This window comes from Bombina bombina, chromosome 2, assembly GCF_027579735.1.
Source record: "Bombina bombina isolate aBomBom1 chromosome 2, aBomBom1.pri, whole genome shotgun sequence".
Classification (NCBI taxonomy): Eukaryota; Metazoa; Chordata; class Amphibia; order Anura; family Bombinatoridae; genus Bombina; species Bombina bombina.
In genome coordinates this window covers 1,063,703,891-1,063,720,562 of record NC_069500.1, presented here as the reverse complement: position 1 = coordinate 1,063,720,562, position 16,672 = coordinate 1,063,703,891, and the positions used below count along the sequence as shown (strand labels likewise).

The 16,672-nt window shown below is 40.6% G+C and overlaps 1 protein-coding gene across 1 annotated transcript in view; it reads right to left on the bottom strand.

The window, feature by feature from the left end:
• The window catches only part of LOC128650032 (microsomal glutathione S-transferase 2), a 39,942-nt gene that overhangs the window by 6,571 nt on the left and 16,699 nt on the right, over positions 1-16,672 (bottom strand). The window contains exons 3-4 of the mRNA XM_053703687.1: positions 13,858-13,928; positions 5,061-5,142 (exon numbers count right to left, since the gene is read on the bottom strand). Of these exons, the coding sequence (XP_053559662.1) occupies positions 5,061-5,142; positions 13,858-13,928 (153 nt within the window). The remainder of the gene's footprint in view (positions 1-5,060; positions 5,143-13,857; positions 13,929-16,672) is intronic.

The window sequence follows — 16,672 nt, the reverse complement described above, 5'->3', positions numbered from 1 at the left end:
GGGCCGACGGTTTAGGGGTTAATAGGTTTATTTTATTAGTAGCGATGTGGGGGGTGGTTTAGGGGTTAATAGGTTTATTTAAATAGTAGCGATGTGGGAGCCAGCAGTTTAGGGGTTAATAAGTTAATTTTATTAGTAGCAATGTGGGGGGCCAGCGGTTTAGGGGTGTTTAGGTTTATTTTATCAGTTGCTATGTGTGGGGCCAGTGGTTTAGTGGTTAATAGGATTATTTTATTAGTAGTGATGTGGGGGCCAGCGGTTTAGGGGATAATAGGTTTATTTAGTGTCGGCGATGTCAGAGAGTGGCGGTTTAGGGTTTAATAACTTTATTTAGTGTCGGCGATGCCGGGGGAGGCAGATTAAGGGTATTTAAACTAAGGGTCATATTTATCAATGTAGTGTATCATGTCCGCTGCACATCGATAAATGCCAGTTTTGTGAACTGCTGGTGCAATGCTGCCCCCTGCAGATTTGTGGCCAATCGGTCGCTAGCGGGGGGTGTCAATCAACCCGATCGTATTCGATCAGGTTAATTTATGCCACGGCCTCAGAGCAGGCGGACAAGTTATGGAGCCTGGAGGCTCGCCAGAAACAAGGGGCATCAAGCTCTATACGGAGCTTGATAAATATGCCCCTAGGGGTTTATGTTAGGGTGTTAGGGTTATAACATAACTTTCTTTTCTCCATAGACATCAATGGGGTTGTGTTACGGCAATCGCCATTCCGCGATCGCAGGTGTTAGTTTTTTTCTGATACTTTCTTCCCATTGATGTCTATGGGGGAAAGCATGCACGAGCACGTCAAGTCAGGCCTTGGCTTTTGTGCGGTATGGAGCTTAACGCATCAAACCGCACAACATGAGAGGGTTTTTCAGTAACTTGTAATGGCAGCTCTATGGAAAGTGTGAAACCGCTCATTTTTTTGCATTATTTATGCACCAGGTATAGAGCAAAACTTGTAATCTTGGTGTTAGTGTGTTTTTTGCCAAAGTAAAGAGCAAAACCTTTGGTCAGAAGTTTGCGATCATCAAAGCCATTGCTGCCCATGCATTGTATGGGTGATTTTCATACTATTATTATCATCAATTATTTGTAGAGCAGCAACAGATTCAGCAGCAATAATATCTGCTCAGGTTTGATCTGATCTTTTGCCAATATAGAAATAGTATTATCTTATTGCAATCACTCAGAACTTGAAAAACATGGATCAGGAATCAAAGAAAACAAGGATTGGAAATATTAGAATCAACCCCAATTTGTCTAATTGAACATAATAAATTAACTATATAATAAAATAAAATGTAACAAAAAGAAAAAAAAGCTGCCAAAGTGGAAAGTATAGCTGTAATATAATTCTTAATATCAACTATAGAGTAAGGTGAGTTAGAGAAACATGTGCCAACACCACAAACAGAATAATAGGTATTTGCACCCACACACATATACACACTGTACCTGCTGAGCTGGCTTATTGTATGCAAGCACACACACATATATTGTACCTTCTGAGCTGGCTAATTGTATGCAAGCACACACACATATATTGTACCTTCTGAGCTAGCTAATTGTATGCAAGCACACACACATATACTGTACCTTCTGAGCTGGCTTATTGTATGCAAGCACACACACATATACGGTACCTTCTGAGCTAGCTAATTGTATGCAAGCACACACACATATACTGTACCTTCTGAGCTGGCTTATTGTATGCAAGCACACACACATATACTGTACCTTTTGAGCTGGCTAATTGTATGCAAGCACACACACATATATTGTACCTTCTGAGCTAGCTAATTGTATGCAAGGACACACACATATATTGTACCTTCTGAGCTAGCTAATTGTATGCAAGCACACACACATATATTGTGCCTTCTGAGCTAGCTAATTGTATGCAAGCACACACACATATACTGTACCTTCTGAGCTGGCTTATTGTATGCAAGCACACACACATATACGGTACCTTCTGAGCTAGCTAATTGTATGCAAGCACACACACATATACTGTACCTTCTGAGCTGGCTTATTGTATGCAAGCACACACACATATACTGTACCTTTTGAGCTGGCTAATTGTATGCAAGCACACACACATATACTTAACTGTACCTTCTGAGCTAGCTAATTGTATGCAAGCACACACACATATACTGTACCTTCTGAGCTAGCTAATTGTATGCAAGCACACACACATATACTGTACCTTCTGAGCTAGCTAATTGTATGCAAGCACACACACATATACTGTACCTTCTGAGCTAGCTAATTGTATGCAAGCACACACACATATACTGTACCTTCTGAGCTGGCTTATTGTATGCAAGAAAAAGAAATCCAAAGAGAGTAGCAGCAAAAGTTAGTGTTTATTGGGTACAACACAACACTGTCAGCAGGATGAGAAATTGGTTTATTGTATGCAAGCACACACATATACACACTGTACCTTCCGAGCTGGCTAATTGTATGCAAGCACACACACATATATTGTACCTTTTGAGCTGGCTAATTGTATGCAAGCACACACACATATATTGTACCTTTTGAGCTGGCTAATTGTATGCAAGCACACACACATATACACACTGTACCTTCTGAGCTGGCTAATTGTATGCAAGCACACACACATATACATACTGTACCTTCTGAGCTGGCTAATTGTATGCAAGCACACACACATATACTGTACCTTCTGAGCTGGCTTATTGTATGCAAGCACACACACATATACATACTGTACATTCCGAGCTGGCTAATTGTATGCAAGCACACACACATATACACAGTGTACCTTCTGAACTGGCTAATTGTATGCAAGCACACACACATATCCTGTATCTTCTGAGTTGGCTAATTGTATGCAAGCACATACATCTGTACCTTCCGAGCTGGTAACTGGCTAATTGTATGCAAGCACACACACATATACATACTGTACCTTCCAAACTGGTAACTGACTAATTGCATACAAGCACACACACATATACACACTGTACATTCCGAGCTGGTAACTGGCTAATTGTATGCAAGCACACACACATATACATACTGTACCTTCTGAGCTGGCTAATTGTATGCAAGCACACACACATATACATATTGTACCTTCTGAGCTGGCTAATTCTATGCAAGCACACACACATATACATACTGTACCTTCCGAGCTGGCTAATTGTATGCAAGTACATACACATATACATACTGTACCTTCCGAGCTGGTAACTGGCTAATTGTATGCAAGCACATACACATATACATACTATACCTTCCGAGCTGGCTAATTGTATGCAAGCACACACACATATACATACTGTACCTTCAGAGCTGGCTAATTGTATGCCAGCACACACATATATACATACTGTACCTTCCGAGCTGGCAAAATATATGCAAGCACACACACGTATACATACTGTACCTTCCAAGCTGGCAAATTGTATGCAAGCACACACACATATACATATTGTAACCTCCGAGCTGGTTCATAAATATACTGTACCTTCCAAGCTGGCTAATTGTATGCAAGCACATATACATACTGTACCTTCCGAGCTGGCTAATTGTATGCAAGCACACACACATATACATACTGTACCTTCCGAGCTGGCTAATTGTATGCAAGCACATATACATACTGTACCTTCCGAGCTGGCTAATTGTATGCAAGCACACTCACATATACATACTGTACCTTCTGAGCTTGCTAATTGTATGCAAGCACACACACACATATGCATACTGTACCTTCCAAGCTTGTAACTGGCTAATATACACATTGTACCTTCTGAGCTGGTAACTGGCTAACTGTATGCAAGTACATACACATATACATACTGTACCTTCCAAGCTGGTAACTGGCTAATTGTATGCAAGCACAGAAACATATACATACTGTACCTTCCGAGCTGGCTAATTGTATGCAAGTACATACACATACATACTGTACCATCCGAGCTTGTAACTGACTAATTGTATGCAATTACACAAACATATACGTACTGTACCTTTCCGAACTGGTAACTGGCTAATTGTATGCAAGCACACACACATATACATACTGTACCTTTCGAACTGGTAACTGGCTAATTGTATGCAAGCACACACACATATACATACTGTACCTTCCGAGCTGGCTAATCGTATGCAAGCACACACACATATACATACTGTACCTTCCGAGCTGGCTAATTGTATGCAAGCACACACACATATACATACTGTACCTTTCCGAACTGGTAACTGGCTAATTGTATGCAAGCACACACACAAAAGATCTCAGTTTTATAGCATCATCATAAGTGATTTGCACCTTAAAGTTATTGTAAAGTTTAATGAAATACTTCCCAGTATCTAAAAATAATCTTAAAAACAGGGACACTTTAATTCATGAAACAAAAGACGCTTAATTTTAAAATATTTACCACTGAGTTATGGTAAACATTCCGTCGCTCCTCCACCCGCATCTCCTACTTTCTTAAGCCGAGCGATGCAGAGTCCGGCTTCCTCCAATCATGGCATGCCCCATCTGGCGTCCAGCTCTTGGGGCACACAACGATTGGAGGAAGCCAGATTCGTCATCGCTCTGCTAAAGAAAGGAGGAGATGCGGGTGGATGATCGGCAGTATGTTTACCATAAATCAGTGATAAATGTTATAAAAATGAAGCATCTTTGTAAAGTTTAATAAATTAAAGTGCCCCTGTTTTTTCTGATTATTTTTTGATACTGGGTGGTAATTCATTATAGTTTACAATCACTTTAAATTATTTGAGGAGAGGTAGTACTAAAGATCATCAGATGTCCCCACTATACCACCAAGGAGTTGAATGTGAGAAGGGATCAGAAAGAGGAACCATGTGCCCTTCTATTTGACCCCAGAGATTGATGGAAAATTCACCAGAGGATATGTGTGTTTTTGTCATATATAAACTGAGAAGAGGTATGGGGGTGCAAAGATAAAGTGACTTAATAGACACACTTCATATTGTTAGCTCAACATTACTGGCAGATCAGCTTTCTTTTCTTTAAATAACTTTTTTTTTTCAAGAATTACTTACCTGCCCTTGGCAGAGTCCACGTAGCCTTTAAAGTAAAAGTGTCTTGCAAATATATATAGTGATCCAAAAACTGCTGCAGCTTCTAAAGACAAATGCAAAGAGATGAGGTTATGTCTCACAAAGTCATAACATAATGCTATGATGACAACTAAAAGAGATCTGGTTTTCAAAACAGTAATATTAATGGAAGTTTGCCACAGAGAATATGCAAGACACATTTATATAAGATTTAGGCCTAGATTACAAGTAGAGCACAAAAATATTGGCGCTATTGTGCATTAACATTGCACAAGTGCAAGCAATAGTGCTTGTAATTTTTGCGCTAATTTTTGCCAAATTTATTGTTTATGGCTTAATGCCCTAGGGCGCATGCATAGCACCTGCATATTGGATAGCACTAAATCCTACACATAAAAGACTTAAAAGACTTCTATGGGCACAAGCAGTAAATGTCATTTCAGATATTGCTTGAGTGCTAACTCGATGGTGCTCTAAGCTAAGGTTGCGCAAGTAGTGGAGGTCTTCATGTAGTTCTGGGCTATACTATTAATAATAATGGTTTACTTCAGGTCTTAAAAAGTGCTACATTTTACATTTGTGATTGTCTTTGAGGACCACATGTAATGCAAGCCCAAAGCACACTAATAGCACTCACTGCACTCAATTAATAGTATAGGGCACGCTAAAAAAGTTCATGTGAAGATGTTTTAGTTAAAAAACGTAACCCTCCACTTATAATACCAGACTGTGCATTATTCTTTGCACAGAATTGTGCAAAAGGTTAGGCAGCATGCACTATCTATTTTGCAACACTTGTAATCTTGCTCTTAGTTGGTAAAGAAAGCGTTAAATGGAAAAAATATATTTCTTATACTGCTCTAAGTTCTTCAGCATATAGATTTCCTCCTATTTTCTGGGCAGTAACCTGGACTGCGAGGCTAAGGGCAAAGATTTTGTGACCTAGAGATGAGACCCAGGGACAAAAGCCAGGACAGCCCATGTGCCTGCTGTTGCCGTCACTTTAAGGCTGCCTCTCTGCTCCTATCAATCAGGCTGTTTGGGGTGTAGTCTTCTTACTGTACTGCTGGAACTCAGTCTCTATTTAGGATATTCTCAATCTGTATTTGCAATGATTATTCAGTCATTTGCAATAACTGTTTTTAGCATATCCGTAACCAGTCTGTACTCAATACTACCTGTATTCTATTCCCATCCACAGGACTTCTCCAGAATGGCCCCAATCTCGCTCCATGAGACTCTTCTCTAGTTTTCAAAGTTTCAAGCAATCCTTAAAGACTCTACTGTTCAGGGTTGCATATGTTAAAGTTTCTTTTCACCGTTCAGCTCCTCATTTTGTCATCCCATTGAACCCCCTTGGCATGTAAGACTAAGAGCCTGACTGTTTTGTAGGCCACATTCATGAGAGGTTTACAACAGTGCAACTCTTGGCAGGGCCCTCTGCCCATTTGTCTCCTATAAATGCTACCGTTGTATATTATACCTATGTTTATAGCTCTGTGGGATCTATTGGTGATCTACAAATAACTGATAATGATAATAATAATTATTATTATTAATAATAATATTTGTATTATTATTATTATTATTATTATTAAAGCTTTTGTTATTCCCAGATAATTATGGTTCACATGCCTCCATTAAAGCTTTAATGTGACCCCAGGGCATGAATGTGTCTTTTAAAATGATGCCACCCATGGCAATATGGAGTCTGGGTTTTTTCCTGTTTTGTTTGCCATGTGCTGCTGGCAGCCATTTTACTCGCCTCTCTTGCTGACTCTGGTGCATACTGTGTGATGCTGCTCATTTCCTGCACTTCCTTTTATGGCCAGACTGGTGTACATCATCCGTGTGTGACAGGATGCAGTCTCAGCATTGTGATGTCATCACTTATTATTTAAAGGGCCTCTGTTCAGTATGCTTTGCCCTTGCGTTGTCTCAGACCTTGTCTGACTACCAGCTCTGGTTTTGATTCCTGGCTTGTTATTTGACTTGTGGACTTTTTATTATTTTTTGCTATTAATAAAGGTGTAATTATTTTTGCACTTCTCGTCTCAGTCTGATTCCTGGCACCCTGACATTACACAAGGGCCATGAATCCTGATGGTGTTAATAATCTACCTTTACCTGCCATCATTTCCAAGATGGATGAACAGGATCACCGCTTGGCTCAATTTGCACTAGCCCTGCAAACCCTGCTGACTCGCACTGCACATTTAAACTAAAGTGTCCCGCAAGTTATGGCTGCTCCTGTTTCTGCTGCTGCATCTAGTCCTACCAGGAGCATGTCCGGTTCTGCACCTCTACCTCAGTATTATGGAGGTGATCCTAATCAGTGCAGAGGGTTTTTGAACCAGGTGGGCATTTACTTTGAGATGTTACCTCAGGCGTTTCCCTCTGACAGAGCTAAAGTGGGATTTCTCTACTCGTTACTCTCTGACACAGCTCTTGCCTGGGCTAATCCCTTGTGGGAAACAAATAAACCTGTGATTTCAAATTACCCTGAATTTGTGGCCTCCTTTCGAAGGGTATTTGATGTTCCGGCTCGCTCCTCCTCTGCTGCTAAACGACTCATGTCCATTCAGCAAGGTACAAGATCTGTTGTTCAGTATGCCATTGAGTTCCGTACGCTTGCCGCAGAGGTAGGTTGGAACAATGAAGCCCTTGTTGCCACCTTCTTTCATGGGCTCTCTGATGCGATTAAAGACAAAGTTGCTGCCAGAGATTTACCAGAAAATCTTGAGGCATTGGTATCTTTTTTAATCCTAATTGACATCAGACTAAGTGAGAGGCCCTCTTTCAAGGAGCGCTTGTGGAAGCCTCCTGTTCCATTGTCTCCTACGTCTTCATTCCCACCCATATCTCCCTCTCCCTCCCATGCCTCCTGGTCCCGAGTCACCAGGTACTGTTGAGCCGATGCAGTTGGGATTCACGCGTCTCTCCATGGCAGAGTGGGCCTTTAGGAGGAGGGAGGGGATCTGCCTCTATTGTGGGTTACAGGGCCACCTTTTGAAGACTTGTCCTAGACTTGCAGGGAAATGCTCACACCTAAGGTCCTGTCTGGGGCAGACCTTGGGTGGTTTATCCTTGTCCCTGGAATCGCTAAAGGAGAAATATTTGGTCACGGTTGTCCTTTCCTGGGTGGACTCCTCCATAGTCACCCAGGCTCTTGTTGACTCCGGTGCTGTGGGTTATTTCCTTGACAGTGCTTTTGTATCAAAGCACTCCATTCCTGTTTTGCTTTGGTTCGTTCTGCTTGCTATTGAGGCCATTGATGGCAGGCCCCTTTAGCCCGCTCTTGTTACTCACAAAACTGCTCCGTTATCAATGGCTGTTGGGGCTTTCCATTTTGAAACCCTCCAGTTCCAGGTGATAAACTCTCCACATTTTCCGGTTGTTCTGGGTTATCCCTGGCCCCAAAAGCACAATCCCAGTCTCGACTGGCGCAGGTCTGAAATTTTGTCATGGTCTCCGCAATGTATTTCCACTTGTCTTTGGAAACCAGTTAAAGTATTGTGCAGTTCTTCTGTATCTCAATTGCCAGAGGAGTACCGATAGTTCCTAGACGTTTTTGACAAGGTGTGTGCCGGTACATTGCCTCCTCACCGGTCTTACGATTGTGCCATAGACCTGCAACCCAGAGCCATTCCTCCTCAGGGCCGGGTTTACCCTCTGTCTGTTGAGAAGAATTGTGCTATGGAGGAGTATGTTGCCAATGCTCTGTCGCGGGGGATCATCCACAAATCCTGCTCTCCTGCAGGGGCTGGCTTCTTCTTTGTGAAGAAAAAGGGTGGCGAGTTAAGGCCATGCATCGATTATAGGGGTTTTAATCATCTTACCATTAAGAATGCTTACCCTATTCCACTCATCAAGGAACTCTTTGACCACCTCAAGGGAGCTATGGTCTTTACTAAACTTGATTTGAGAGGAGCGTACAATCTCGTTAGGATCAAGGAGGGCCACAAATGGAAAACAGCATTTAACACCAGGAGCTGGCATTATGAGTATCTTGTAATGCCCTTTGGCCTATGTAATGCTCCTGCTGTTTTCCAGGAATTTATTAATGATGTCCTATGAAATATGTTGAAACAGTGTGTTGTGGTGTACTTGGACGACATCCTCATACACTCACCCACACTTGAGGCTCATTGTTCTGATGTTACACGGGTTCTTCAGAGACTATGTGAGAATGGCCTGTTTTGTAAACTCGAGAAATGTGAGTTCCATCAGACTCAAGTAACATTCCTAGGTTATGTTATCTTCGTTGCAGGGTTCTCCATGGATCCTGACAATTTATCTGCAGTTCTGCAGTGGCCTCGCCCAGTTGGTCTTCGGTCTATTCAACATTTTTTGGGGTTCGCCAATTACTATAGAAAGTTTATTAAAAACTTTTCTTCCTTGGTCAAACCTATCACAGACATGACCCATAAAGAGAATGATCCACTCCATTGGTCACCAACTGCCATTAAGGCCTTTGATAGTCTGAAGATTGCCTTTGCTGCCTCTCCAGTTCTGGCTCATCCTAACCCTGTCCTGCCTTTCGTTCTTGAGGTCGATGCGTGTGAGAGTGGAGTAGGTGCCCTCTTGTCTCAATGTCCTATGCCTGACGGTTCCTGGCATCTGTGTGGTTTCTTCTCTAAGAAATTGTCTCCAGCGGAGTGCAATTATGATATTGGCGACAGGGAATTACTGGCCATAATTTTAGCACTCAAGGAATGGAGGCATCTTCTCAAGGGTACTAGCGTGCCAGTGCTCATTCTTACTGACCACAAGAATTTAACTTATCTATCTGAAGCAAAACGTTTGTTGCTCTGACAGGCCAGATGGGCGCTATTTTTGTCTCGGTTTAATTATGTGGTCTCCTACCTGCCTGGTAGTAAGGATGTTAGGGTTGTTGCCCTCTCTCTACAATTTTGCACTCTGTCCAAGGAGGAGTCTGTACCTACTCCAGTTATAATTCCTGACCATATTTTGGCTACCATACGTACTAATTTGACTTCTCACTTGGGGGAGGAGATCCTGGCTGCACAAACCAATGCACCTAATGAGAAACCTATTGGTAAGTGTTTTGTTCCTGAGAATCTTCAAACTAAACTTTTGCACACTTACCACTATCCTAAAGCCGCAGGTCACCCAGGCAAGAACCAAATGATTTGGTCTGTCACTCGACAATTCTGGTGGCCAGGTCTTCATTCTGATCTTGCTGCGTATGTTGCCTCCTGCTCAGTTTGTGCACAGAGTAAGACTCCTTGACGTCTTCCTTTGGGTCTTCTTCAACCTATTGCTAATGGTGAGCGTCCTTGGACGCATCTTTCCATGGACTTCATTGTCGAGCTCCCTGTTTCCAATGGCAATACTGTTATCCTTATGGTGGTTGACCGTTTTTCTCAAATGTCACATTGCATTCCCTTGAAGAAGTTGCCTACCGCTCAGGAGCTTGTTTCAATTTTTGCCCGGGAGGTCTTCCATTTACATGGGTTACCCAAGGAGATAGTGTCGGACCGGGGTAGCCAGTTTGTCCCCAGATTTTGGCGTTCCTTTTGTGCTCAAATGGGGATCCAGCTTTCCTTCTCCTCTGCATATCACCCTCAATCCAATGGGGCTGCGGAATGGTCTAATCAAGCTCTGGAACAGTTCCTCCGTTGCTATGTCTCAGATCACCACAATAATTGGTCTGAACTGTTACCTTGGGCAGAGTTTGCTCATAATAGTGCTATTAATGCTCCCTCCAAGTTATCCCCGTTCATGGCGAATTATGGGTTTCAACCATCCTTGTTGCCTGATTCATTCATGTCTCAGGGTATTCCGGCTTTGGAGGAGCATTTCCGGCAAATCCGTTCCACGTGGGTGCAGATTCAGGATTGCCTTCATCGTTCTATGCAGCGCCAAAAGTTCCAGGCTGATCGTAGGCATCTGCCCGCACCTTCCTACCAGGTTGGTGAGAGAGTTTGGCTGTCCTCCCGCAACTTGAATCTTCGTGTGCCTTCCAATAAACTGGCTCCCCGTTATGTTGGTCCTTTTCGAATACTCCGACGGGTTAATCCTGTGGCCTATGCTCTTGACCTTCCTCCTGCTATGCGCATCTCCAATGTTTTTCATGTCTCCCTCTTGAAACCATTGGTTTATAATTGTTTTACCACTGTGTTGCCTCATCCCCATCCTATCTTTGTTGACAACCATGAGGAGTATGAGGTCAACAGCATTATTGACTCTCATATGTCCAGGGGCCGTGTACAGTAGTTGGTTCACTGGAGGGGTTACGGTACAGAGGAGTGTTCATGGGTTCCCTCCTCTGATGTTCATGCTCCCGCCCTCCTCCGTGCCTTCCATGCCGTTTCCCCAATAAGCCTTTTGTCCTCCCACGGGGGAGGGGACGTTAAGGGGAGGGTACTGTCAGGGTTTTTTCCCTGTTTTGTTTGCCATGTGCTGCTGGCAGCCATTTTACTCACCTCTCTTGCTGACTCTGGTGCATACTGTGTGATGCTGCTCATTTCCTGCACTTCCTTTTATGGCCAGACTGGTGTACATCATCCGTGTGAGACAGGATGCAGTCTCAGAATTGTGATGTCATCACTTATTATTTAAAGGACCTCTGTTCAGTATGCTTTGCCCTTGTGTTGTCTCAGACCTGTTTGTGAGAGCTCCTGTGTATTACCTGGCTGTCTGACGTCCCTCCTGGTTCCTGATCCCTGGCTTGTTCCTGACTCTGCTGTTCTCCTTGTTCCTGATTCCGGCTCACCTGACTACTCGCTTTGTCTCCGGACTTGGCTCGTCTGACTACCAGCTCTGGTTTTGATTCCTGGCTTGTTATTTGACTTGTGGACTTTTTATTATTTTTTGCTATTAATAAAGGTGTGATTATTTTTGCACTTTTCGTCTCAGTCTAATTCCTGGCACCCTGACATATGGCAATAACAATTTGCTGGTTAACCGGGTCACAAACCTTGACACAATTTATGAGTTGCTATGGACCCCCTCAGCTATGGCTCACCCCTTATTTGTTATCAGCTAAACAGTTTAATGTTGCATAAAATGAGGTAAAAAAGTAATCAGGTGTACTTATTGGGATGTAATCTTTGCCATCTGCAATATGCAGGCATGATGACCAGAGAGGTACGTTCACGCATCAGAGAGCACCTCTCAAATATCAAGGCTGGTACCCTGACCACCCCTCTCGTCCAGCATTTCAATAGGTTCCATAATAAGGAGAATACAAGCTTTAAATGGACCATCATTGAGGTAGTGGATGCTGGGAGGAGAGGAGACGACAGGGATGTAGCACTAGCGAAAAGAGAGGTGTCTTGGATTTTCCAATTACAGACGAGGTTCCCCAAAGGAATAAATTCTTCTTATGATTTAATTAATCATTGGAATTGAAATATTCCCATGTTATTACTGAATGGACAATTAGTACATTGCTCTTTACTGGGACTTGAAATAATTTTGATGATTGGTCATTAGGTAATACACTGATCTAAGGTTCCATGGTCATACTATTCTATATATTAGCGCTCCAAACAACTTTACCATTCAGCCAAGGAATGGAGATTATTGTCAATATTACATTTTTTCGGATAAGTTATATTCGTATTTCATATATATATAAAATGAAACTTAAGTTTAACAAATATGTAATGTTGTTATAAATTTACTGTGAAACTATGCCTGTATTTAAGCCTTTAACACATATGTGATGAATGGGGTTTTTGCAGTTTTTCAGCTTTGATCAAAAGTTATATAATATGTACTTGGTACCAATAGAAAACGGCTTTATAGAATGAGGATATAAGGATAAGAAATAGGCTTGAATTGTAAATAGATCTGCATATTGTAATATAGGTCCAACAAATGTGTACACCATACACCAATTACTACTCTATTTCTGGCTTATTGATTATTAATATCATATTGACAACTTATAAAAGTGGGTACACGGTGAACTAAATGTTGTATTCATGAAAAATGTATTTTTTGAATAGGTCTTGGTGTGAAGAAATCATCAAAGTGTATTGAGACATGTATTGTAGGCAGTATTTCTTTAGGTTATTTGCCTGATTTATGATTAGTATACACCTGCCCATTGGCGAATAGAATGCTTTTACTTCCTTTTTAAGCTCAGAAGATGTAGGGAACACTAGAGGGCTATGAGTACGGCACCATTGCTGAAAAGCGTAAGCCTTATATGCACCTGAGATGGCTGTCATGTCGCACCATTGTACCTGTTTTTTAAATGAAGCAAATAAAAAACTGTTTTTAGCTGACAACTCTTCTGATTCGTTTTTTGGATTACCTATGTTTATAGCTCTGTGGGATCTATTGGTGATTTACAAATAACTGATAATGATAATAATAATAATTATTATTATTATTATTAATAATAATATTATTATTATTATGAATACAGCTTTTGTTATTCCCAGATAATGATGGTTCGCATGCCTCCATTAAAGCTGTAATGCTACCCCAGGGCATGAATGTGTCCTTTAAAATGATTCCACCCATGGCAATATGGCAAAATCAATTTGCTGGTTAAGCGGGTCACAAAACTTGACACTATTTATGAGTTGCTATGGGCCCCCTCTGCTATGGCTCACCCCTTATTTGTTATCAGCTAAACAGTTTAATGTTGCATAAAATGAGGTAAACAAGAAATCAGGTAAGCGGAGATGGAGTTTTTATCCAACCCTCATTTTAGAGGAGATTAATCTTATTGATCAGTAAGGGATATCTACATAGAATATGAGAAATACTTTAAAGATAAATGTGAAAGCAGCATTACCTTGATTAAAGAATAACCCGGCAGTCCACAACACAACCAGAAATATTGGATAGAACTCTACACAGTTCTGCCTAAAAGGAGATAAAAGCAGTTGTTATTATTAGATCACAGACATTGCAAGTGGATGTCTCATCAACGTGGATAACAAATAAATAAGTTAAACGTTCATGATTCAGATAGAGCATGCAATTTTAAGCAAATTTACTCCTGTTATCAATTTTGTTTGTTCTCTTGCTATCTTTATTTGAAAAAGCAAGAATGTTAGCATAGGAGCCGGCCCATTTTTTATTCAGCACCTGGGTAGCGCTTTCTGATTGGTGTCTAAATGTAGCCACCAATCAGCAAGTGCTACCCAGGTTCTGAACCAAAAATGAGCCGGCTCCTAAGTTTACATTAAAGGGACAGTCAACACCAGAATATTTGTTGTATAAATAGAAAGATGATCCCTTTATTACCCGTTCCCCAGTTTTGCATAACCAACACTGTTATAGAAATACTATTTTTACCTCTGTAATTACCTTGTATCTAAGCCTCTGCAAACTGCCCCCTTATTTAAGTTGCTTTGAGAGACTTGCATTTTAGCCAATCAGTGCTCACTCCAGGGTAAATTCACATGCATGAGATCAATGTTATCTATATGAAACACATGAACTAATGCCCCCTAGTGGACAAAATGCATTCAGATTAGAGGCAGTCTTCAGAAAGTCTAAGAAATTTGCATATGAACCTCCTAGGTTTAGCTTTCAACTAAGAATACCAAGAGAACAAAGTAAAATAGGTGATAAAAGTAAATTGGAAAGTTTTTTAAAATTACATTCCCTATTTAAATCATGAATGTCTTTTTTGGTCTTGACTGTCCCTTTAAAATAAAGATAGCAAGAGAACGAAGAAAAATTGATAATAGCGGTAAATTAGAAAGTTGCTTAAAATTCCCTGCTCTATCTGAATCATGAAAGTTTAATTTTGACTATAGGCTATTCCTTTAAAAGTACTGGCTGAATTTCTTACAGAATCTCACAAGCCCAGAGACCTTTACATAATCAGATACTAAGGCACTACATTAGAAATCAATTTATTATAATCTGTTTGATATAAAAAATAAATGTAACTGTTTATCTGAGCCAACCTACAAAGTAATGAAATTGCAGTGCTGCAACACAAGGTCTTTTACAGCTATACTATGAGAGATTTACTTTTTATTTATGTATTTCACTCCCCTCTGCAAGAACACAGGCCAGGGATTACATTGTCACACTGCTCACTCCAGCACTGCTAGGTATACAGTATATCTTACATCTTACAACCATTTCTATTTGTTTTCTTTTAATGATAAATACATGGTTGTTTGCACTGCACCTTATATTTTATCCATCCTCTAATGGCCATCTCTGACCCATAAAGCAGTGTATGAGGATTTGGTAACTCAAATGGTGATATATAAGATCATTAAACTCAAAATGTTATCAATGCATAAAATGTTTCATTATTAAAAGTATAACATTATTGCAATATACATTCTTTATTTATTTTAATTGTGCTTGTTCCACTTTCTCCCAGGGAGACTTAGGTTGATACTGTTATCTGTGTTCTGCATTTGCTCATTTAAAGGACCAGTCAACACAGTAGATTTGCATAATCAACAAATGCAAGATAACAAGACAATGCAATAGCACTTAGTCTGAACTTCAAATGAGTAGTAGATTTTTTTTCTGCCAATTTTAAAAGTTATGTCTTTTTCCACTCCACCTGTACCATGTGACAGCCATCAGCCAATCACAAATGCATACACATACCATGTGACAGCCATCAGCCATTCACAAATGCATACACACTTATTCATGCACATGGTCAGTAGTAGATGGTGACTCAAAAAGTTTAAATATAAAAAGACTGTGCACATTTAGTTAATGGAAGTAAATTGGAAAGTTGTTTAAAATGTCATGCTCTATCTGAATAATGAAAGTTTAATTTTGATTGAGTGTCCCTTTAAGGTGGATTATCACTTGTTGCGTCAACAATTATAATAGGAGGTTGCAATAGCAAAAAAACGAGGAGGTTGTTTCAGTGTGAAGAAAAGTGTGTTTGTATGTATGTATATATATATATATATATATATATATATATATATATATATATATATATATATATATATATATATATATATATATATATAATATATATACACACACACACACACACACCAGTATCTCACAAAAGTGAGTACACCCCGCATATTTTTGTAAATATTTTATTATATCTTTTCATGTGGCAACACTGAAGAAATGACACTTTGCTACAATGTAAAGTAGTGAGTGTACAGCCTGTATAACAGTGTAAATTTGCTGTCCCCTCAAAATAACAACACACAGCCATTAATGTCTAAACCGTTGACAACAAAAGTGAGTACACCCCTAAGTGAAAATGTCCAAATTGGGCCCAAAGTGTAAATTTTTTGTGTGGCCACCATTATTTTCCAGCACTGCCTTAACCCTCTTGGGCATGGAGTTCACCAAAGCTTCACAGGTTGCCACTGGAGTCCTCTTCCACTCCTCCATGACAACATCACGGAGCTGGTGGATGTTAGAGACCTTGCACTCCCCACCTTCCGTTTGAGGATGCCCCACAGATGCTCAATAGGGTTTAGGTTTGGAGACATGCTTGGCCAGTCCATCACTTTTACCCTCAGCTTCTTTAGCACTGTTATACAGGCTGTTCACTCATTTTTTGCATAGGAAATTAGCACATCCAGGCAAGTTCCCCACTGGAAAAGCAAGCAGGGAACTTGCCTGGATGTGCTAATTTCCTATGCAAAAAA